The sequence below is a fragment of the Danio rerio genome, chromosome 9 (genome assembly GCF_049306965.1).
Source record: "Danio rerio strain Tuebingen ecotype United States chromosome 9, GRCz12tu, whole genome shotgun sequence".
Taxonomy (NCBI): Eukaryota; Metazoa; Chordata; class Actinopteri; order Cypriniformes; family Danionidae; genus Danio; species Danio rerio.
Window position 1 is genome coordinate 38,097,964 of NC_133184.1, and position 26,659 is coordinate 38,124,622.

Consider the following 26,659-nt stretch of genomic DNA (forward strand, 5'->3'; position numbering starts at 1 on the left):
ACATGTGGTTTGTCAAGCCCACTCACCTATGTGAGGCACATTTGAAATTGCATAACGTTTTTGGGGTTTTCATGTAGTGTGGTGACACAATTCAAATTCATATCTAAATGTCAGTTTAGGGCTGTTATTTATTTTTTAATATCAACCTCCCCTACTCATTCCTCTGTACTGAGCTCAAATGTAATACGCCATACACTTTGCAATCAACTACACAATCTAGAACCTACATTACATCACAATATCCTGAATTTAAATAATTCCCAGCAAAGGCAAGTCAAGGTCTGGTTGAGTTGTATTAACAGATTTACTTATTTATATTCATTTGTATTTATACACCATTAAATTAATTCATTAATAAGAATAATTCCTATTTTGCTAATAATCTAATGTAAAGCCAATAAACCACATTTGCACACACAATAAATCATTGTACAGAATCCCCTTGACAGTATAGTAAGAATACTACTACTACTACTACTGTTACTACTACTAGTAGTAGTGCTACTATCCCACATCCCACATCCCACCCTGCAAAAACTGATTTTTCAGGTACCAACATGAAATCATCCAACAATTGATACCAGCATATCTTTATCAAATAGAAAGATAGCAGAATTAAGATTTTTGCACAATTATTCTTAATTTTTTTCAGGATTGTTCCTATTTATTTTTTATTTTTTTGGTACTAACTAATCTAATGTAAAACCAATAAACCAGATATGCACCATCTGTTTAAGAAAAAAAAAAAACAGGAAAACAAAAACAAAAAACTAATTTCATACAATGCAAGTCCAAATACTTTTTAGATTGGAGTTTAACATACTCCCCTTGGGAAATGGCTTGTGTACCTGCCTGTAAATTTAAACCAGAATAGCATCATGAGCCACACTGTATTGCCGGAAGTGTCCCCTCTCGCAGTCAGGGAAAGAGAGGATGAATTATCTCCCTGTAGGTTTAGGTGAAGCGCCCTGCACATTTTAATGTGTGTATATTTGTGAGCAGGATTCAGCTCCTGTCACATGGATGTCGCTCGCAGAGATAGCATGTCGAGTCGAGGTGTCCCAGGAGAAAAAATGCACTCTAGTTGACCCAGACTGAACTTCCTGAACTGCCTGAATGCATATCAACACCATCCAGTTACCTGCAATCCAGAACCCTCATTCAGTAATGAAGATTGTGGGTTGTTGCCAGGTTAAATTAAGTCTAATAACAGCTTTAGCTAGCAGCTAATTTGATTGTCGAATCAAAGGAAAATACTAAGCACATATCTGCACTGTTCTGCTTTTCAGAGTTGATGTTTAGCCAGCAGCTTCTTTAGCATCATAATCAAGCTAGTCAATGCCTCTTTTTCTAGGTGGCCCACCTGCATGGATTAGCTGTCTTTGAGGACTACTTGTATGCAACTCGCTCTGAAGCCTCCAGTGGAACAGTGGTGGACATCTTACGGATAAATCGCTTTAATGTCACAGACCCGGAGATGCTAACCAGCATAGGAAATGCAAAAACAATACGGGTTTACCACAAGCTCTGTCAACCAAAAGGTAAAGTATACGTTAGATCGATTTTGCTTATGCTACATTTTAAGTCTTTGGTTAAAGCAAACTCAAGATTTAATTTCATGTTTTATTCTACAATTTGTGTAGCAAAAATGTAGCTTTAATATTTAATATGACTTCGTAAATGTACTCTCATGTTGATATTTATTTTCTAGTTTCTAATCTGGAAACTACTTCTGTTACTGCTACTACTACTACTACGACTACTACTACTACTACTACTATTTTTACTAATTCTATTGTTGCCACTACTACTACTACTACTAATTATATTATTGTTGCTGTCACTACTATACTAGTACCAATGCTACTAATTATATTGTTTTTGCTGCTACTTCTTCTACCACTACTGTTACCATCACTACTATTGGTTGTGTTATTACTACTGTACTACTACTATGACTACTAATACCACAAAAACTACTACTACTACTAATTATATTGTAACTACTACTACTGTTACTACTACTACTACTACTACATGTAGTAGTAGTAGTACTACTACTAATTCTATTGTTGCTACTACTACAACTAACTGGTGTTGCTGTCACTATTGCAGTATTACTAATTATATTGTTGCTGCTGCTCCTGCTTCTACTACTAATTTTATTGTTGCTACTATACTCTATTACTGTTACTACTATTACAACTATTAATTATATTGTTGCTCTACTACTACTACTACGACTACTACTAATACTATTACTACTACTACTACTATCACTACTACTACTACGACTGTTACTACCACTACTATCTGTTATTTTTGCTGTACTGCTACTACAAATACTTCTATTAACTATATTGTCACTACAAGTACTGTTACTGTCGTTACTACTACTACTACTACTACTACTACTACTATTATTACTGCTACTTATATTGTTGCTACTTCTACTATTACTACTACTACTAACGTTTGTTGCTGTCACTACTATAGTAGTACTAATTACATTGTTGTTGCTGCTGCTGCTGCTTCTATTACTAATTTTTGTTGCTACTATACTGTATTACTGTTAATACAACAACTACTACTACTATTACTACTTCTAATGTTATTGTTGTTGCTGCTACTAATACTGCTTACATTACATTACTAATGTTTCTGTTATTAATATTGTACCGTTGGTGTAGAGACCCTCCTTACACAATTCTAAAGTGTTTTTTTTTTTTTTGTGTGTGTGTGTGTGTATGGCAATATAACCCTAACCCTAACCCTAACCACTACTACTACTCCTACTACTACTACTACTACTACTACTACTACTATTACTACCACTTACTACTACTACTACTTACTACTACTTTTATTATTACTACAACAAATTCTATTGTTGCTACTACTATTATTACTATCACTAAAATTGGTTCTGATATTGCCACTGTACTACTACCACTCTACTACTACCGCTGATTTTGCTAGTACTACTGTATTATAACGGGTACTTCTACCCCTACTACTACTACTACAATTACTACTACTATTATTACTATTACCAATTCTATTATTGTTTATTATATTGCCACTGTACTACTACTACTTCTCTACTACTACTGCTGATTCTGCTTGTACTACTGTACTGCTACTGCTACTACTACTACTACTACTACTACCATTACTGTGGCTTCTGCTATTAAAACTGTATTATTAGTGGTACTATCACTTCCACTGCTACTACTTCTACTATACTATTTTTTTTATTACTATTCCCATTTCAATTGTTGTTACTACTACTACTATTACTACCACTAATATTACTTCTGATATTGCCACTGTACTACTACTACTACTCTGCTACTACTGCTGATTCTGCTAGTACTACTGTACAAGTACTACTATTACTATGGCTTTTGCTATTACTACTGGTATTTCTACTACTACTACTTCTTCTACTACTACTACTACTACTACTACTACTACTACTACTACTACTACTACTCTAACAACTTCTGCTTCTACTACTGTACTAATATTTCCACTACTACTTCTACTTTCAGTTATTTTCCTCAGTATTGAAATCATAATGGAATAACACAGTAAATTGTTCCGCATTATAAAATATGCAACATTTGTATGTATATGTGTCATGTATGAATATGTATATATGCTAATTATGTATGTAACATGAGTGTCCTCTCCTCAGTCAAGGGCCATGCGTGTGAAGTTGACTCTTATGGAAAACCTGGAGGATGTTCACACATTTGCCTGCTCAGCGGGAGCTATAAATCCCGGAGCTGCCGCTGTCGTACCGGATTCAGGCTGGGAAATGATGGCCAATCCTGCAAAAGTCAGTATATCATCGAACACAGCCTTTCGTTTGTAACCTGTAGATGTTCTAAATGTCCTTTTCGGAAGTAAAATCATTAATTAAGATATGCTGGAAAACAAATGTGTAGAATTTTTTATGTTTAGTTTGTTTAAAATGCAAGGTAACTAACATTAAAGTGTGAGATTTTAGAGTAGAAACTATTAAACAGTATTTTCTGTTTTAGCACACTCTATTTTAATTTAATATATGTTATATCTAATATTTGTTTTATTAAGAATTTTTATTTAACTTTTTTTTTATTTAATTAATAGAGATGTAATTAAATTACATGTAAATAGCATATAAACTTAATTTATGTAAACAAAAACAAAATAGCTAAAATAGCAAGAAGATGCATTACCTAAACTAAAATATATTTTTAAGCTTGCTTAAAATATATAATCAGTCAAAAGCCCCTTTCAAACAGCCATACTGGTAAATATCTGAAAATTTTACCGGAACAACTTTCCAAGTAAAAAAGACCATTCACACATCCATTCCAAAATACCCGGTAAATTCTGACATCATTACCCATTAATGAGCTCTAAACGGTTGTGCTTGTATTTGTAAACATAGAGTTGGTTGGGATTTTGTTGATTGTTTCACTTTTATTTAAAGCTTCAGCATTCATTCAGCTGCTTCATCACAGAGACATCAAAAGACAGAATCGCTAACCGCAGACAAATGTTTACACATTTGACTACATTACAGATTCTGTGAATGTATAAGTATTGTGAACAACTCGGATAAAAAACAAACAAACAAACAAACATATGGAGCAACACTTTCGCATGTTGAGATGCTCCAATTCCCTATTTTCCATACACACTATAGTCTTTTGAAATACATATGTATGTATGATAGCGTTTACCGGCTGCTTCACGTGCACACGCGTCAAGCCACTGAAGCAGAGCTTGAAGATAAACAAACAGCGGTTAATCATAAGCATTTAATTGATAATTTTTTACACAGTTGGCATTAAGAAGGAACAAAGCAACATTATCTGACTAACGTCTATCAGCTAAATGTGTCTGGAAAAATATTCATAGGCTTTTATTTTCATAAACAGCACGGATGTGAATGCATCTGAATGTTCGGATTGGCTGGAGTACATGTCTCACGTCAGCACTCTTTCCAACAATTTTCCTTCTGCGTTGACGCAGCGCAGCATTCCGGAAAAAAACTTATTTTTCCAGAAAATTGCTAAAAACAAATTTACCGGTATTTTCAAAAAGGGCTCTGTAATTTTCCGGAAAGGTCTGTATGTGTGAAAGGGGCTAATAAGATGACATGTAACATGTGCATTCAATTACACAATTTAAAATAAAATAAACATTTTATTATTATTGTTATTATTATTATTATTATTATTATTATTATTATATTTTAGTCAAATGATAGTCATTTTGACAAAACATAACTGTTCTCTGCCACCGAAGTGGAAACAGTAAACCCATCCAAAAATGGTGATTGAATAAGTGTTTGTTTTATTTGATTCTCGTCAGCTATCTAGTGCTGGAAATTGATGTGAGTGTTGCTACAAGGAAGATTGAGCGCTCCTGCATTTGCGCCAGTCTTGGCAGCAGCTCAGATTGACAGAGATGGAGATGAACTTTTAAGGAGATTGGCCCGCGTAGTTGTGATGTTATATTATTGACTGCCTATAGAATGATTCATTACTGCCATTACTGCCATTTCCACTCCGCTCCCCTATACGAACTTCCTCCTGATCAATAGACATTTTACTTAGTTGACAATGAAAGCTATGGATCAATTAATGACGATCCAGAGATAAGCATGAAGTGACTGCAATAATGAACCAAGCCTGGCGTCGGAAGATGTTTCTGATTTATTCCGCCACCCAGATGTTTCACTCAGATGAGAAGCTGTGCTAAATGGCTGTGGCTGTGTGTTGTTTGATATATAGGTCTCAAAGTGCTTAATTGTCTTCAAGGTAGCAGAGCTTCTCCACTCAGAATGATTAATTGAAGTGATGCCTGTGTGGTCTCACCCACATTGGTTTGGTCCCATGTGAAAGGAGGTTGATGGCAGTGCCTTTATTTACCCATAATCCCCTCTCTTCCCATTGGCATAACTGACAGAAAGACCAGGCTGCCCTTTGTGTTGTGTCCGCTGTGACTAGAGGTTAATTTATTTGAGCTTGTTGGATAACCTTCGCTTCTGTTGTGTCGCCTGTGTTAATCTGACAACAGGAGCTTTATTGTTTAAACAGAGTCCCGAGGAACGGAAAATATCATTGCTGGAGCTTGTCAAATGAATCCTCTCAATCAAGATAATTTTTGCCTGGGGATGCTAAGTGGGGCTGATTGCTCCATTTATTTCTTGAACTTAGCACGTCTGCTTGTGCTAGTATTGAGCTTTGTTGGTCTTCGCACAATTATGCACTGAAGGGCCTGATTTGTTATTCTTTGGGGGGAGGGGGGGGGGGGGGGGTTAAGATATTTGATCTTCAATATATAATTTTAGTGAATACTGCTGGTGTGTTCAAGTTATGTTGGATAAATTGTATTTATGATTTGAATGCAGGGGGCAGCACGGTAGCGCATTGAGTAGCAGTGGCATTTCTGTGTGGAGTTTGCATGTTCTCCCAGTGTTCACGTGGGTTGCTCCGGTTTCCCCCACAAGTCCAAAGACATGTGCTATAGGTGAATTGGTTAAGCTAAATTGTCCGTAGTGTATATGTGTGAATGAGAGTGTATGGGTATTTTTCAGTGATGGGTTGCAGCCGGAAGGGCATCCGCTGTGTAAAACATATGCTGGATAAGTTGGTGGTTCATTCAACTGTGGTGACCCCTGATTAATAAAGGGACTGAGCCAAAAAGAAAATGAATGAATGAGTTGAATGCACATGAACGCTAGTACAAAGTCAATATTTAGAGCTCAGATTCCTCTAGTTGGGCGCATGTCAGTGAGAAATACTATGGAATCATTGATCTATAAAAGAGAATTATATATACATCATACATTTTATCATATATAGATCAGTGGGTGGAATTCATGGATGCAAAGTCCATTTTTTGTGGAATGTCAATGCCAAAGCACAACTGGTGCAAATTCTTTGTTGACTATAAGCAGAGTTAACAAGCATTGCTGTGTTTTCTTGTCATTTATCAAACTTATTTACAAAACCATCTTGTGCCAGTGAAAGTGAATTGAATCCTCCTGATGTCATTATTACTACTCACAAGTAAGAACATCAAAGGAGGACTTTAATGCAAAGTGATGTTTAGGTGACTACATTGCGTAAATATGCTTTGTATTGTTTTAATCAAATGTGTTGGAGTCTAGTGGCCTGTGCACTGACATTCAGCACGACTGTACTTCTGGCTTCCTGACTTCGTATCCCAACTAACAGACCTCTCTTGGTCCCACCCCCCTATCTCCATCTTCACTTTCTGTCAATATCTATACTGTTTTATCATAATAAAGGTAAAAATCACAAAAGAGAAAAAAAATCTATACATAAATGAAACATGGAGCCCCAGAGCCACAAGTACCTGTTACATAAATATCACAAACCAAACAGGAAGCTTAGTTTGGTAAAATAAAAGGACTTTTCAGCTGGTTCAGCATCACTTGATCTTAAAGAAATCATTGTTTCAAATCATCGCTGATTTGGTGCTCAATAAATAAAAAGAAAGCACGAACGAATGAATGAAGGATGGAACAAACAAAATATTAAGTTAATAAGAACAGCAATTAATACTGTATTCAAGTATCAATAATAATTGAGCAGAAAATCCTCACATTGGTTTCTGAAGGATCATGTGACGCTGAAGTAATGATATTGAGTATGATGTTCTGATTATACTGGATTAGACATTATTTTAAACTGCAATACCATTTTTGTCCTGTATTGTTGATTAAATGAATGCAACCTTTGAGAATTTTATTTTTCACATTTTTCTGTCTGTATCATTGCAGAACCCAAGAATGATCTTTTCCTCTTCTATGGAAAGGGCAGACCTGGAATAATCCGCGGATTGGACATGAATGTGAAGTCTAGCGATGAGCACATGGTTCCTATTGAGGACTTGGTGAATCCAAGAGCTTTAGACTATCATGCTGAAACTGGAAACATTTACTTTGCTGATACTACAAGTTTTTTGATAGGCCGGCAGAAAGTCGATGGAAGCAATCGGGAAACCATTCTTAAAGATGGTAATTACTGAACATGTTTCCTTCTTTTTTTCACACAATTGTTGTTTGTGGTTTGTTGAAGCTGCTACATTTTCTTGCACAAAGACCCAGTTTACTCCTGTTATTACATGAATTGAATTTATTAAAATGGTACAAAGGTTGTTATTTGTTGATAGCAGTTTTTCAGCTGTGGAATTGTGCATGCTCTTCTACAGATCTGGATAATGTAGAGGGGATTTCTGTGGATTGGATTGGGAATAATTTGTACTGGACCAATGATGGCTACAGAAAAACCATCAGCGTGGCCAGGCTGGAGCGGGCATCTGAAACCAGGAAGACTCTTCTCGAGGGAGACATGTCTCATCCCAGAGCCATAGTGGTGGATCCTCTCAACAGGTACTGTAATAAATAAATAAAACACTAACGTCAGTTACATTCTGAAATGTAATTTATGTGCCATACAGTTATCTTAAACCCTTATCAACATTCATTTATACATTCATTGCAAAGAGGAATTCGTTACATGACTGATCATTATCTGGAATATATTTAGTCATTATATTTATGTGGATGTCTAACTGTCAACTCAGTTTAGTTTATTTTTCATATGTAGTATTTAACCAGAGTTGTTTTCCCCCATCATGCGAAACCACAAGGGTTCCCATTCTGACTGAAGCAAATTACGTATACCAAGGCATATATTTCTTAATGATATCAAAATCACAATGTAACTATTAAAATGATTGATCAAATGCTGCTTTGTTGATTATATACAGTAAGACATTGCAGAGACTCCATTTTAATAGTTAAGATCATTTTTAATAATCAAAAAGTATGTACAATTATTGAAAACATCACAATACAAATCAATTTAACAAAATTAACATTTAGTGAAAAAATATAAATATGAATACATTTTATTGATTAATTAAATCTGATGTTTATTTAGATAGGAAATCACTGTGAGTTTATATGCAAAGATGACTTTTCACACACAAAGTGGTAAAACATGTATTTCATGACTATGTTGTAAAATAGTAAGGTGTACAATAATATATAACTATATATTTTTATATTTATATAGTTTATATAAATATATTTAATATAAAATATATATTTTTGTCATGAAAACTCTTTAAATAATACATATATGTATTTGGCAGTGTTTATGTGTTTGCTCTTGGCAGCATAGATATGCTATGCTGCTGCTGCTTTGATTACTGGAGCAGAGCAAGTGCTGAGACTTGTTACTACTAGTAATTTCAAAGACATGCTGTCTGAAAATATAACACCGCTGCTCCAGACATAACATACATGCAGATCTATACATAGCTGGAGCTGGGGTTTAGTATGGTATGTGAAAATGCAAAGTTAAACTTTTAAACATACAACAATGTGAGATCTAAAGTAGTGGACCAATCAGACAAACCTTCAGACAGTGCAAGCATAGTGAGCTTCTGTTTAACAGTTTTATTTATTTATCATTCATTCATACATTTTCTTGTCAGCTTAGTCCCTTTATTAATCCGGAGTTGCCACAGCGGAATGAACCGCCAACTTATCCAGCAAGTTTTTACCCAGCGGATGCCCTTCCAGCCGCAACCCATCTCTGGGAAACATCCACACACACACTCATACACTACGGACAATTTAGCCTACTCAATTCACCTGAACCGCATGTCTTTGGACTGTGGGGGAAACCGGAGCACCCAGAGGAAACCCACTAGAACGCAGGGAGAACACGCAAACTCCACACAGAAACGCCAACTGAGCCGAGGCTCGAACCAGCGACTCAGCGACCTTTTTGCTGTGAGGCGACAGCATTACCTACTGCGCCATTGCTTCGCCCTTATTTATTTATTTATTTATTTATTTATTTATTTATTTATTTATTTATTTATTTATTTATTTATATTTATTTTTAACCTTTAACAAGAGCTATGTCTGGCATTTTTAAATGCATAGACACATTCAATGTGAATGGTCAATACGGTGTTGCGGTATTCTGAGTAAATGTAATTACAACTATTCGTAGCTTAAAGGTTCAGGACACCCTGGAGAACTTTTTTTTTAATATTAACAGATGTGTGTGTGTTGAGCATCAGTTAAGACAATGTTAGCACCTGTCAGCTTTAATTGTGGGGAAAACTGGATAATTTTGAGCTTTTGTCAGCTAATTTCAGCTTACGGGTTTAAAATGATTTTTAGGGCGGGATCAAAATTGGCGACGTAGCGCAGTACTGCAAGTGCAATGATGACGCATCGGTTTCTCATTATTATTCATAGCGGAGTTTTCTTACCCTATGAGAAGAGCCGGCTGCTTAATTATTCATGACTGCGCGTGCTTTCCGAAGGCAAGACAGACCTGCCAGTTTCAAGCAAGCTGTGAGACACGGAGTCACGGACCCACGGCACGCAGTAGCCGTTCATGAAGGCTCGTATGTGTTTGTTTCCATGATCCACTGGGTTTGTTGGATATTTTTTCCCCGCGATCTTGTCAGGGCCGATCATACAGCAAAGCTGTGTGTGTGCTGCAAGCATTTTTGTCGGGAGAGCAGTACGAGAATTGAAGAATGGCGGACGTTGACTTTTATCAGTAGTCCGTTCACATTCAGACACATGGCCGTGCTGCTGTGTTTGCCTAAATCCTCCAGATTACCAGCTGGGCTAATGGTTAAAATAGGCAGGTCAGGAGACCTGCTGCACTGAGTATGCATTCAGATCTATAATAGACCCAGGGATCGAGGGAGAATCCTCATTTATAGTGTTTACATGAACACACTTATCTTTATAATGATATAAATTATGGTTATGTGTATATGAAATTACGAATAACAAATGTAGCATGGCATTAAATTACTGTTTATTTCTTTGCATTTTAACTTTGTGAACTATAAACTCATGCGTCTCCTCACGGTTTGTGTCTCATTTTGTGAGCTAACTGTCAACAACAGTTCACTCACGTTCTCCCCTGCTGGCCACGCCCACTCCTGCCCGATGCTCGCAGAGCTCCACGCCCATTAATCATGCATCTTTTGAAAAAATTCTGAAGTAGACTTTTACCGAAAGTGGGGGGTGTCATGGCCCTTTAATTCATAGGAAATATGATTGCTATTAGTATGAGTACTGTAGTGAGGGCTTAAACAGAGCAGCGCTACACAGTTTAGATACAGTTTAATAAATACAGTTTAGATCTTGTTAGGGTAAGAGGTGTGTGAGCTATTGCCGTCTATGACTGTGTCAGGAATATCACAACAAAACCAACTTAACTCCGCTCCTTTAGCGCCCCTCACAGAGCTTGATCCACGCTGGCATTTTTTCTCTTGGGTTTTAGGTTTTGAAAAGGGAAAAAAAATCCACCACCCTGTCCAAACTTTAAGAATACCGGGTATCATATTTGCACAATCCATATGCACAATACTTTGGCTTGTACCCCTCGCTCGAAAGCTTGACAGAGCCCCTGTGCGTAGCTACGGTTGCTAAGCAACGATTGGTGGGTGGCGGTTTTTGGGTGTGGCTTAACGAAGGGTCAATTAAGGTAGCCCTTGTTTACATATGAACTCGTGACTCATGTTGTAGTTGAAGTTAGTTCATGAATAGCACATGCATAACTTATCATTAGTTTATAATAAAGTAATGTTCACTTTACATATTAACACATCATTATTCATGTACTGTTATTATAAAGTGTTACCGTTTAGTCTAGTTTTCATTTCATTTCGAGTTTCATTTGTTTTGTTCACCTTGTATTAAACTGCACTTCTAATGCCCACCTTTAGTGGACTCCATTCGATACACTGTATTTGTTGTCGGAGTACATGAACTGAATGTGACGCCTGTTCCACAATGATTCAGGATGAATACATGTACCGTTACAGCCCTAGTAATAAGATGCTGAGCTCTACACACTTCCCGCCTGCCCAGAAGCAACAGTCCTCATTCCACTTTATCTGCTAGCATTTGTTTACACCGCATGGCGTTGTGGTGATTGAGGCGCTTGCAATTGTACATAGAGCAGCGAAGCATGCATGCGCCCATCCACACACGTCTGTAATGGTTTAGGTGTGTGCGTTTGTGTGTGTACCAGTAAGCTGACATGGCATGGCCAGTAAAAAAAAAAAAAAGGTGAGTTTGATGGCCCAGAGCCAATCTCATTATCGCCCTCCCTGTGTGTGAGAGTAACTCATGAATCCTGAGGAGGTGCAGGCAGCCAAAGCTGAAGAAGTGAGATACTGCAACGAGGAAACAACCACTCTCGGCCCTCTCAGATCCAATCACACAACCTGCTCGCTCTCTTTTTATCTGATTAAAAACTACTCAAGTACCAGAACACTGATTGGTCGATGGTCGTCAGATCTTTTGGGATATCTTAAGTGTGACTCAAGTACCTTTTTAATTCATTTATTTTTAAATAAACGGCTTATTAAAAGTGCGCACTTTTCATCCAGTAATTAATACACGTCGGCATAGATTTTTACTATCTTTAGTGGTGTTGATTACCAAAATCATTGGAAGAGAAGGAAAGCAAATGCAGAATAGTTTCATTATTTCCAGACACAATGGGTTCATTAGCTCAGAGCCATAATTATATTCATTGCTCAGACCTCACGCTTGTACAATTTATGCGACTCGGTCTCGCATTTAATGAAGCTAATGCATCTTGAATGGCAGTGCTAACAATAAAATAAGCAACGGGTGATGACAGAAAGCTAGAAACTTTCAACTTTTCATTTTTTTATTTGCGAGAATCAACAGATTCTCGCAAATAAGACACGTTTGCATGAGTCATTCGTAAAAAAACGCCAACTTATCTTCCAGTCACTGTGCCGTGTCATTCCCGGTGGGAAAACTTTCAGTGGTGTGGAAGTGATTAAAATCTGCATTAAAAGCGTTGTCGGCTGAACTGCCAGCTCGGAGGACGTCACGCAGACTGCTTGACACTATTTTTTTGGAAGTGGAAAGCCAAAGCTTTCTGGAGCTGCAGCACTCAGACAGGAAATGAGAAGCGTGCCTCTTCTGAGGTGCCATTGATGTGTCCTGTTTTGACAGCCGGTAAAAAAAAGACTCTGAGGAAAAAGATGAAGGTGGATGATAGAAATTTAGAACGGATGTAAATTTTTGACCTCTCTAGCAGGGTATCAGAGGACAGAATGCAGAAACTTTGAATTTTTGGAAATACTGTATGTAGTGACTTATCTACTGTACATCAGTGTTCAAAGCATCAAAGCAAAGCTATTTTCTGTGTTAAGACAGGGCTTCCCAAACTTTTCAGCCCGCGACACCTAGAACAACAATGCAAGTGACTCACAACCCCCAAATTCTTCTTAGGCTGTGATAAACATGCAAACGTTGCCCATACAACAATAGGCCAATATAAACACAAGCATATAGACAACACAAAAAAAGTGCAACAATCTAACAACCATACCAATTTTATAATCATTAATTAATTTGTTTAATTTAAAATTAACCTCAAATAAAGACTTTGGTGGACACATTGTTTTCTATTGTTGGTTTATTTTGAAAACCGCTAATCAAAGATCATTCTCAATATTCAATTGTGACCTGTGTTTATTTTTTGATGCATTTGATTGCCAAACACCATTTTTCATATCTCGCTTAAATGATCTAAGATGATTTGATAGATCCTGGATCTTTTAATCTTCATAACTGATCTCTGGCTAATTTGGTTCTTCAAACAAGTTTGTGAATCAGATTAAAATGTCTGGATGAACTGATCTGAGATCAATGCGTGTGTTGTGAAGGACTGATCTATTGATTCTCGAAATCTTGATCAGCAATGCAACAATTGGCTGATGGCACAGCAGCATAATGGCATCATCTGATTAATATTGAATTATCTGTGTGAGCAAAATTACCCAAAATTCATAGTAAACAGTTTGTTAAATATTATAGGCAATGACTTTCCACAGTTTTTGTGGGCTGTAGGCTTTCATGGGTCAAGCGTGTTTAGAAATTTATTTAGTTTTACTTTTATAATGAATTGTATTTTTTTAATAAATGGCTGTTTAAATACATTTTTCATCAAAAAAGCATTTTGATATCGGTTAAGGCGTCTGCAACTTTTGCAAAGCATTAAATCACCAGTATATTATCTGTCAAAACATGTGCATGACTGCATAAATTATTATTCCTTTCCTTAAAAAAATTGGAATATTGGCCATGTTTATTATCACACACAAATTGTACTACAGTACGCATTGTACTACAATTGTACAAATAGTACGCATTTGTATCTAAAAAGTTCATATAAATTAATGTTCTTTTTGAACCCCTTGGGAAGAACCTAACCTGTGACAGTTTTTGTACTTTTATTTTGGCGTATAAATTGCATAACAGTTTTATTTATCATTAAAAAAAAACTTCTATTTATATATATATATATATATATATATATATATTTATATATATTCTTCACTATTTTATTATTTTCCTAAGTGTTTGTAATCTATAGGTTACTACTGTAATAAAGTGTCGTCATTTGGTACATATTTTCAGTATTACCTTTGCTTAAAAAGACCTGATCTAATCCTGTTTACATGAAATAAACCTGTTCCTGAGCAGGTTTGAGCTACCAGAACTGTTGCTATGACAACAACTTTCGAATGAATGTTAAAGAACGAAACGATCCTGGATTGTGTCAAATCGCCAAGAATCAAATCCATCTAATCGACTAAGCCACGTACGAAGAACGGACCCCTGGTGCTATAAAGTCAATCTGCTGTAGCTGACGCTATTGATGTGCTGTTAATGTAACGTAAACGCACCAAACCTATAAAGAATCTTTTAAAATCTGATGGTTTTTAATTAGCATGTTTTTGTTTTTTACTAATACAACTACTATTTTTTATCCTCTGTAGGTCATGGCTAAAATATTGTAATTCTAACAGTTTAATACAATTTTTGGAAATCACCAAGCTACCCCGTCATTGTCCAATATTTCAGCTATGGTTGAATTAAAATAAAAAGGAGCTTCGTTATAAAATTGCCTTTATTTTATTCTCTAGCATGTTGTTTGTTGTTTTGACCCACCTTTATGGGCTTATTTATAGAAATGGGGTTAGTGCCCGTCATTACAGGTTGGCCATCTATCAGGTGAGCAGGTGGCATGTTGATCTTTGTCTGGTCTGCTGGATGGGCTTCCCCACCTGAAATAACACCCACCTGTCCTGATTTCTTTATCTCTGCCCCCCATACAGTGAACATCTCTCTGTCGATGCCACAAAGCAGCCTGCGATAACATGATAAGACTGAACTTGCCACCTCAGTAACTCTTTTCTATTTTTTAGTATCTTGCTTTCTGTCATTTGGATTTACATCACTGTTTCTCTGTTTGCTGCATATTTCTTCTTTTTTATATATTTTTATATTTTTATCTGCCCTATATTTATTCCCTGAAGAAGATTTTCCTAAACCACATGATTTTTAGCAGGTCAAAACTGATTTTGTGACTCCTACCAGTTCATAGTGCATAAACTCCACAGTGTAATGAAGTCCTTATTGTCCTATCTTTATGCTCCAGTTTGAGGAATTAATGAAGCCTTCAGTGTCTCTGTGGCTCTCACTCGCTCCCTTCCTCACAATTTTTTATTTTATGTAATTATTTTTTTCTCTGCCTCACTGGACGTTGTTCCTAGAGCTTGATATTAACCTTTTTTATTTATTAAGAAGAAACAAAATATTGTAATATTATTTGACATAAACATGACTTGGTGATGTTTGGCTTACTTTAAGGGGGGAAAACACATACAGTTGTTTATTTTTATTTATTTATGAGAAATATAAGTGTAATAATAATTATTTTTGGCTAAATTAGTATATGTATTTTTTTAATTCATTATTACACTTATTGTCATGATCACCTGTGATCTAACTTTAATAGATCGCTGGAGAATATTTACATTTACACAGACTACAATCCTGTCTCAATATGAACCACAAGTCCTGTCATGCAACACACACACACCTGCTTTAAGGCTCTATTGATTACACTCACACAGCTGATGCTGCTCAGGTACTGATTACAAGCACATACATATGGCTCACTTTGACACTAGTTGCTGAATCTTGTTAAACTGAATAGTGAACATTACGACGCGCTTTCCTTTCCTTTTCTTTCCTTTCATTTTCTTTCCATTCCTTGCCTTGCCCCTTGCTTTGTTTTGTTTGTTTACATTGCTTTCTGTTTTTAAAGACCATGTTATTAGTTTTGAACAGCTTCAGCATAGTGTGTGTTAGCAATCAGCCAGTATTAGGAACCGGTGTGTGTGTGTGCAGTGCATGACTGTATCTTGTAGTCCATATGATGGCGGATTTGTAGTTCTATGCAATCTGTGTGTTTACCAGTGATCTGCCAGGATTTGCCAGTGATTGTGACACTTCTATTTTGGCATCTATTGTTGGCAAAATTTAATTTACAAAATGAAAACACATATACAAAACAAGAACATAATATTTAGTTAGCTCTCCTAAAAACGAAACTTTGTTACACTATAAATAATACATATGAAGTTTTCTCAAGGTTAAACACTTCTTTCACTGACCATCATGTGGACAAGGTTTTTTTATTTCTAAGCGCCTCAGGCCTTGTTTTGTACTCTCCTCTTGAAAAATGCCTTGTAATCTTTGCTCATTTTGTTTGGACCGTGCATGTTGTTACATTCAGAACAGTGCAGGATGAGACTTGGAGCATGCTGTTTGCCTGCTGAATAATTCATGGGGTCACGTAGCCAACACACTGGGACAGAGAACGCTTGATTCGCCCTTTATCCAATTCTGTTTTATGTGGTGCACATGAAGCAAGGCTTCTATCATTGATGAGACAGAAAAGCTTGCGTTGACCGCGGAGTAGTACTCAGAGGCAACAAATCCCTTAAGCACACTTACTAGGGATAGGATCATGTCAGAACGTTGACCCAATCGCTTTTCAAATATCACTAACCTATTGAGAGTAATAGTTCATGTTGGCGTTGAACTGTACAGTGTAGGCTCAACAAAGAAGCAGAAATGAAAAACACATACATGGAAAAAAAATCTATCTATCTATCTACCTATCTACCTATCTATCTATCTATCTATCTATCTATCTATCTATCTATCTATCTATCTATCTATCTATCTATCTATCTATCTATCTATCTATCTATCTATCTATCTATCTATCTATCTATCTATCTATCTATCTATCTATCTATCTATCTATCTACCTGTCTGTCTGTCTGTCTGTCTGTCTGTCTGTCTGTCTGTCTGTCTGTCTGTCTGTCTGTCTGTCTGTCTGTCCGTCCGTCTCTCTATAATGTAATATATACAATATATAAAATATACAACAAATATATAATATTGTCATAATCGCCAGCCTTGTTATCCATGCTGGTAATTTATTCTGGTATTTCTGCAGAACTACAACTCCTAGAACTCTTTGCACCCATCAACTCCTGCAACAGCTGACAATCATCCGGACACTCGCACACAGACACAGCTGTAGCTTGTTTACACTCATTACATGGACTATATATACACTTCTGTTTCTCATTCACATTGCTTACTCTTAGTTAACTGTAGCATTAGGAAGCATTTCCTTGTCTTGTTTGTTCCGTTCCATGGCATGTTTCCAGACCATCGCTTTGTTTATTGATTTTTGCTGCTAGTCACCTGGACTGATCTCTTTGCATGTGACTCGACTACTCTTTTGAATTGCCCTGTATGATCCATATTTTCTCCTGAGATTGACCACCTTCTGACTGACTACTCTTGCAATTAAAGACGCTGCATTTGGATTGCCAACTCCGCTGCATAAATATATAAATTGAAATTATTATATATTAAAAATCACCAATTAACACAAACACAGCCATCATACCTCATTACACATTTTATGGTTTTCTGCCTATTATACATGTAACTGTATTGCAATTCATTGCATTTATATAGGTCTTTTGGGCACTTAAAGCACAAAGTTTTTTTTTTTTTTTTCTTAAACTTGTCACATCTAAGGCAATGATTTTACTCACTTCATTTTTACCTTGTAGATATATATTTTGATTAAAGGTTATTGCTAACAGCATTAATATGTGAATGGATAAATAATTTATAATGCAATATGACCACTGCAATATTCCATAAAACATACAGTAATTGAAGGGAGACTATAAGCATATGCTGTTTGCTACATCCAGTGTGCATTTTTAAGACCTGAAGGCAAATTGTTTGAGTCTGCTTTAACTGTAAACAGTCTCTCCCAGCCAGTTGAGTTTTGATTGATATTCCTGGCTGCTTCAAAAGTAAAAACGAGCGCTGTTTTCAAAGGCTACACTGACTGAGTTATGGTTGTGTTTACAGTTGGATGTACTGGACTGATTGGGAAGAGGATGAAGTGAACGACAGCATTGGGAGAATAGAGAAAGCCTGGATGGATGGATCTAATAGGAAAATATTTGTCACATCAAACATGCTCTGGCCTAATGGACTCACTCTGGATCATGGCACCAGTACCATGTACTGGTGTGATGCCTATTATGATCACATTGAAAAGATTTACCTCAATGGCACTGGCAGAATGGTAAGTAGAATTGTTTTAATGTTTAATGCTCTCTCTTAGCCTAAGGGATTCTCGGTTAGCATTTCCAGACTTGTTTAGAGATTTCTAAACAAAAATAAAATGTTGATTTATAATGCATTTTTAAAGGTTTGGTCATTGCAGAATTTGATTTTAGACCAAAAGTCGAGACACGGAATGCTGAGAACATTTCACCGTGCAGTACTGAATTGGCCAGCAATTTTAGCTGCAGTGTTTTTTATTTGAAATTCTTCACATTATTCTGTCATCTTGTGCATTTGTCTTCTTAGGACAACAAGTATTTTTGGGAAACTTAAATCTAGTTAAGGCTTGTCAAAGTCATTGACAACTGTAAAGTCAGTGTGCCAGTAAAATGTTTTTTTTGTTTGTTTTTTTCCCCCGTATAATTAGGTAATTTAAAACCAGGTGCCAAATGACCACAAATCTCTAACAGTGTTCTCTAATTGTGAAAATTATTCCTTTTCAAGTGTCTAATTTGACTTTTTTGTACTCAGAACATGAACAGCAATATGTTAATTTGTATTTTACATTGGATTTAAGTCAGGTGATTGGCTGGGCCATTCCACAGCTTGATTTTCCTTTTCTGAAAGCATTTGAGAATTTCCTTGGCTGTGTTTTGGATCATTGTGTTGCTTAAATGTCCACTCTGGTTTCATATTCCTCATCCTGGTAATTTAGATGTTGGACTGAATCACCTGATATTAATTTACACTGACAAATGGCAGAGGGTTGCTGAAAAACTACTGAGACATTTAGCTGCTGTCTGGGCTTTTACTGCCTTTGCCTCAGTTGCTAGTGTTAAGAAAACTTCAAATAGTATTAAGCAGTGACCTCTAAATTTAGAAAACTTTTCTCTAGTTTAGATCTCCACTGTATGTCTCAATTGCCAATAGTCATAGAACATGCGAAAAGTACTTGGATGATGAGTTACTTGCTTTGAAATTCTGAAGTGTGCGTCTGATGGACACCATGAGGCCACAGAAGAGTTTTTTTGAACAGCAGAAAAAGGACACAGCTGACGCCATATGTGCAAACATATATAATGTTCGATTTTCATTCAAACCACAAACAACTTGAGTTTGCTCAACTATTATGAGGCTAACCTTCCTGAATTTGTTCTAGATCATCAGACACGTGCCTTGAGTGTGAATGTTGTGTCTAATATGTTGCTAATAAAACCTTTGGAATTGCTAATACTTCTAATGCTACAAATCAAGCATATTTTCTAAGCAGAGACATTTTTTGAGATCTGACTTCACTTTAAAGCTACAAATCCTGCCATTTAAAAGGATAGTTCACCCGAAAAAATGAAAATTATGTAATTATTTACGCACCTTTTACTTTGCACACCACAAAAGAAGATATTTTGAAGAAAACTGGAAACCTGTAATCATTGACTTCCATAGTATTTGGTTTTCCTATCATGGGAGTCAATGGTTACAGGTTTTCAGTTTTCTTCGAAAAATCTTCTTCAAAATACAAATGCTGCCATTTAAAGGGGGTAGTTCACCCAAAAATGAAAAAAAAAAAACAAATTGTGGTTATTTACTCACCCGTAACTTTGTTGAACACAAAATAAGATATATTGAAAAAAGCTGGAAACCTGTAATCATTGACTTTCATTATATTTGGGTTTTTTCACCATGGAAGTCAACATTTAAAGGTTTTCAGTTTGCTTCAAAATATCTTCTTAACGCTACAAATGCTGCTATTTAAAGCGAAAGTTTACTCCAAAAGAATGAAAATGTTGTCATTATTTACTCATTTTTTACTTTGTTAAGCAAAAAAGATGATATTTTGAAGAAAGCTAAAAACCTGTAACCATTGACTTCCATCGTATTTGGTTTTCTGTCATGGAAGTCAATGGTTACAGGTTTTCAGCTTTTTAAAAAATATCTTCTTAAAAGCTACAATGGCTGCCATTTAAAGGGACAGTACAACCAAAAATGAAAATTCTATCATTATTTACTCACCCTTTACTTTGTTAAACTTAAAAGAAGATATTTTGAAGAAAGCTTGAAACCTGTAACCATTGACTTTAATAGTATTTGGCTTTCCTATCATGGAAGTCAATGGTTACAGGTTTTCAGCTTTCTTCAAAATATCTTTTTTTTAGTGCTTAACAGAAAAAGGGAAATCATAAATGTTTGAAACCACTGAGTAAATAGTGTTTTTTTCGGGTGAACTATCCTTTTAAGCAGTACTTTTGTGCCTTATAGGTACTACTTTATGCTCTAATATGTACCTTTTAAATACAAGCGTGGAGCCATTATGTTAAAACATGTACTTATTGTAAACTTCCCACTCCAGTGACAGCTTTTGTATCTTTCCGATAGTGTATGCAAAGTTTGCTGTTACAAAGAATAAGAATGTCTTTTCAAGTAATGTTCACCACAGACTTTTACTTTACTGAGATCGAAAGCCATTATTATAAAATCCCATTAGAAATTCCTAAGGGAACTCATGGCAAATTAGACTTCTGGATAGGCCTAGAAATTGACGTCATGACTGAATGGCTCTATTAACGAGACACACTTTGACAGAATAAACATATAGCGCTGCATACTGTATGTTGACTGCATAGCTTGGATGATTTGATATTGGAAAAATTTAAGTCGTGCAAAACGAGAGTACATTTTCAGTGTTTTCCGGCATATATTTAAAGCTTTGGAACATTGCTGAGATGACTTTTTAAACTCTTCATCCCATTGCTGTTTGACTTTGAGGAGAGGATAAAATGTTTATCCTCTCCCACAGTCTCAACAGTGCATAGTAATGTGTTTTTTGTGCTGTTGACTGTAGGTTGTGTACAGTGGCAGGGAACTCAATCACCCGTTTGGGATTGCGCAGTACCAGAATTCCATCTTCTGGACGGAGTACATGAACGCCTCCATCTTCCAGCTGGATCTGCTCTCTGCTGAAGTCAGTCTGCTGAGAAGCGAACGGCCTCCTCTGTTTGGGCTCCGAGTTTATGATGCACAAAGCCAGCTGGGTAAGGCCACTTTAACCTATGAATGAAAAGAATTTGCAGAATGATAGTTTAATGAGTCATGCTTGGAATTTTCTTTTCCCCTTTTAATCCTTAATGTTACGTTGGAATGTAAATTAAACTGGCCACATCACAGAGGAACTTGATTTGCAATGCCAGGAAGATGGATTTAGTGAATTTAGCTTTTGAGAAGAGTAGGTACATACTTTTTAAAGGTTTGCATTTTGTACTGCTGATTCAGGATGATTGCTTTGTTTTGAAGTGAATTTGATAATTTTGGAAAATGTATTGTTATTTTACCATCGTAAACCTTTTTTTAATGCAAACCTACTTTAAAAGTTTGGTCTTGGTAAGATTAATAAAAAAAGTTGGTCTTACTTTATATTAATTTGCCTTTACTACTGTTTACTTGCATCAAAAAATAAATACAATCTACTTACCGTGTTCGTAATGTATTGCAGAACACTTCTGGTTTGATTAAGGGTTGTTTAGGGACAGGTTTGGTGGTATGGGTGAGTTGAATGATGGGTTAAGGTTTAATGGATGGTCAGCATTGTAATTAAATATGTAATTACAGAAATTAATGATGTAATTACATGCAGGTATTTATTCAATCATAGGTACAATGTAAAAACTTGTATTTACACTGTAAGTACATTGTAACAAATATTTAACTACAGTGTAAATACATATTAGTTAAGGCAGTGTTTCTCAACTATGTTCCTGGACGACCACCAGGTCTGCACATTTTCCATGTAACCCTAACCAAATATACCTATAACACTTCATGTTGATGGTCGAGTTGAGTATTAGTAGACTGTTTGCTTAATATCTGCTGATACATCTCCTTCAACAGACATTTAACTGACTATAAGAAACTTTGCAAGTACATGTCAACTTACACTAACACTAACCCGAACCCCAACCCTGACCACAACCTAACAGTCTACTTACAATTAAATTATAATTAGTTGACATGTAGTTGCGATGTAACTTCAACAAACGGACCATCAAAATAAGGTTTGCCCAATATACCTGATTCAGATCATCAGCTCATTAACAGAGACTGAAAGACCTGTAATGGGTCTGACGGACAAAAAAGGCATCCAAAACATGCAGTGTTTGTGGTTGAGATCAGCGAGTTAAGGCCACTTTGTATAAAGTGTGACCAAAATGTTTAATTAAAAACATTGTTGATAAGAAGAAGAAACTGTCACTGTCTAGCGTAGAGTATAAAAGAGGTGGAGGATGCAAATGCAGCATAACAGGGATTTAATTTAAGCAGTTCAGAAACAGAAACAAAACAAAGGGAAGGCAAAAGCAAAGAATAAGAAGCTAAGACAAAAGAGTATATATAGTGATGCAGACAATAGGATACTGAGCAGGAAACAAGGGGATGGAGATAATAAGCAACCAAGCCAACTAATCAGGGTCACTTAGAAAACACAAGAAAAGGTCATTTTAAGGAGAATGGCAAGAAAAACATGAGGACAACACTGAAATAAACAGAGCAAAACCTGGAAATCAGGGCTTTAACAGAAACATTTATGGAGAACCAAAACCTCTATTTAGATTGAAAATTAAATGGACAAAAATACAAAATAGTACCTTAAATTCTAACACTTTACAATAATGTTACATTAGTTAACCTTTCTGTCGTGTTTGGGTCTAATCTGACCGATTTACAACTCATTCATTCATTCATTCATTTTCTTTTCGGCTTAGTCCCTTTATTAATCTTTGGTCGCCACAGTGGAATGAACCGCCAACTTATTCAGCATATGTTTTACACAGTGGATGTCCTTCCAGCTGCAACCCATCTCTGGGAAACATTCATACACACTCTTTCACACACATACACTACGGACAGTTTAGCTTACCCAATTCACCTGTACCCCATGTCTTTGGACTCTGGGGGAAACCGGAGCACCTGGAGGAAACCCACGCGAACGCAGGGAGAACATGCAAACTCGATTTACAACTTATAAAACTTTTATAATATCCTCCACACTATGCATTTGAACATATAAAAGTGATGATTGCCTCTTTCTTTTGAATTTTGATCATTTTAGTCAACCTTGTTACACATGTGGTGTACAAAAGTGACCGCCATAGGAAATGAATGGGTATCAAGACTATATTGATTTATCAGACAGTAAACATCCCCATATACTGTAGACCACCTCAACTCACTTACTTATATTTTATTTCTAATTTAATAAATTCATGTTAAACAGTACTTTGAGAAACTGTTCACAGCTAACGAATGTTGAATAAAAATTTGGTTTTGAAAAAGTTTTTGTGCTAATTTAACAGCAGTTAAAACAGACCGGTCAATTTTCACCAGGAACGCTAAAGTAGGGGACGGGAGGTGAACACGGCAGGAGGCTTAATGTTAGTTAATGTATTTTAGTAAAACATGCCAAATACTTTTATTACAGTATTTATTTATTTATTTATTTATTTATTCATTTATTTATTTATTTATTTATTTATTTATTTATTTATTTATTTATTTATTTATTTATTTATTTATTAAACACATTAACTAATGTTAAAAAGCACAACTTTTGAAATTAATAATGCACTAGAAAATGCTGAACTATCATTAATAAATATTTTAATACATTTTAAAATTAATAAATTAATTATTATTATTATTATTATTATTATTTATTTATTTTATTATTATTTATTTTTGTTAAATTGATAAAATCAAGATAAAATTATGACTTAAATATTCCATTTGAAAAACAAATTTTTAAGCTTTCTGGGTTTTAATTATTTAAAAAAAAATTGGCACACGATAATCTGTTTTTATCTAATTATAATATGCATGAATTGAACACACACACACACACAAACCACATGCAACATGGCCTAGTGCATTCTTTCAGAAAACTCACAATAATTGAGACGTTCTCACAGCACAGCTATTTGAGATTTCTCTTTCTTTACCCTCTGATTAGTGTGGAGCGAGCAGGAGCTGCACTGTGGAGAGGGTGGGCTTAATCTGCTGAAGTGAGGGACGCAGCTCTGTTTAGGATGTTTAACTCTGTGTGGCTGTTTGAGGCAAGGAGGGATGATTACTGTCATCCTCCCTCATAAGTGCCAGTCATAACACACGGAGGGAGGGACGCTGCTCAGCGGGACCCTAGCGAACACACACGAACACAGCCGTGTGCTCCACTCACACATGTTTCATCTCCAGCTTACCTGAGGGCGCTGCGTTTTTAGGGAAGCAGACAGTATGACACTTGTCAGAGCGACTCGCTTTTTGGAGAACAGTTGGGACCAGCACTCTTGTTGCATGGTTTAAATATTCTCATCTTGACATCCAACTTGCAGTGTTAACATTGAGATTTATGACGAGGTGAGGGTGGAAGACTGTCGTTACTAAAGGTGCACTAATCCTGATTTTTTATGCTTTTTATCATTTTTTACAAGCAAATTGGCCTGTTTAGATAATAATTAAGACTCTAATTTAACAAATAATAATAATAATTAAGAATTATCTGCGGATCCTTGCATTTTTTTAAAAAAAGGCTTAAATTCTAAAAGAGAAGGTCGTAATTAAAATTTCCTAAATCTGTATTGTAGAGTCTTAGAAATGCGATCGAACTGATCCCATAAAGAAGATTTAGTTTCTGTTTTGTAATCCATCTCTTTTGTTGCTTAAATTATGCTATTTTTAGGTCAGGCAGTTAAATTCATATTAAAGAAACTTGGCAATAGAAAAGAATAGTTGTATTTATGACTATATACCAATAAAAACAGACCCTTTACAGTTTTCAAGTCTGTTTGTTTCATCAATACGATCAAAAATTATTATTTTAAGTTCTTCTTATGGATTTGTGTTCTAAAATGAGTATCTGCGTTAATAATGTTTAGAGATCAATTCAGAAGGTAAGATTTTCAAATAAAATCAGTTGTTTACTGTGTTGACCTTTTTTGTCATATTTATCAGCTAACATATTTCCTGTCTCCAAAATTTAGTAGCTAACATATTACCTGTCTCCAAATCTGAAGTGTTAACGGATATCGATTATTGGTATCGGTTAAAAATTCCACATCCCCAAATAATATCTGATTCTGATTTCAAGGTGAAAATATTTCCAGTTCTCCAGTGAAAATATGATCATCCCGACTACAGTCTATGTTCCCAGCAGAAGAGACCATTTCTTCAAAGCTGTTGTCAGGAGAAAGATTAATTGTGTTTCCGCTCTTTGGAGTACCGCAGATTGGCCATTACAAAACAGTTTTTATCTCATTGGTTCAGGCAATGCCTTTCAACCCCTCTCTAAATGAAACCTTATTATTGTCCCCATGCCTCAACTCAATAAGTGACAGTTTCCTCACAAAACTGCGTTTTTTCTCCTCTCCTCCCCCTTCATAGGTGTCATTGCCCACACAACGAATTATGTCTGCGAAAGGAAAAGAGTGTCAAATGGCTCTCTTCTCCACTGTTTGCCATAATTTAGTTGACGTGTGATTAAAAATAATGCCCTCGCGTAGCACCGGCTTCCCCGAAGAGCTGGAAATTGGTTCTGAGTGGGCAGTGAAGAAGAACTTTATGTTCCCTGTTTCAAGGAGAGACGTTGCTAAAAGCCATAAAGGGATGAACACACAAACAGCCATCCTGCCAGTGGGAAGGAAGATTTGTAGATATCCGTTGTTTAGGCTTATGTTTGTTTTTTAGGTGACAATCCCTGCCGGGTGAATTATGGTGGTTGTGGTACCCTGTGTTTGGCCGTCCCAGGAGGCAGAGTTTGCGCATGTGCTGACAACCAGCACCTGGACAAGCATAATCTCACCTGCTCTGGTAGGCTTTTAATATCTTCACAAAATAAATAAATAAATAAATAAATAAATAAATAAGTACAAGAATTGCAAGACTATGGAGGACAGCACTGCTATTCTTACTTAGATTTTTGTGTCTTGTTTGCAGTCTGAATATCTAAATATTCTTAAATCAAGAAGCATTTTCTAGACAAGCAAAACTTATTGTATTGACTGAATATGGAAAAATTTATTGATTTTCCTCATA

At 35.9% G+C, this 26,659-nt stretch overlaps 1 protein-coding gene across 4 annotated transcripts in view; it reads left to right on the plus strand.

The window, feature by feature from the left end:
- The window catches only part of lrp1bb (low density lipoprotein receptor-related protein 1Bb), a 667,407-nt gene that overhangs the window by 360,892 nt on the left and 279,856 nt on the right, over positions 1-26,659 (plus strand). For all 4 annotated transcript variants that reach the window (XM_073912904.1, XM_073912906.1, XM_073912905.1 and 1 more), the window contains 7 exons: positions 1,355-1,541; positions 3,701-3,844; positions 7,811-8,047; positions 8,242-8,422; positions 18,386-18,605; positions 21,426-21,615; positions 26,312-26,434. In XM_073912904.1, the coding sequence (XP_073769005.1) occupies positions 1,355-1,541; positions 3,701-3,844; positions 7,811-8,047; positions 8,242-8,422; positions 18,386-18,605; positions 21,426-21,615; positions 26,312-26,434 (1,282 nt within the window). The remainder of the gene's footprint in view (positions 1-1,354; positions 1,542-3,700; positions 3,845-7,810; positions 8,048-8,241; positions 8,423-18,385; positions 18,606-21,425; positions 21,616-26,311; positions 26,435-26,659) is intronic.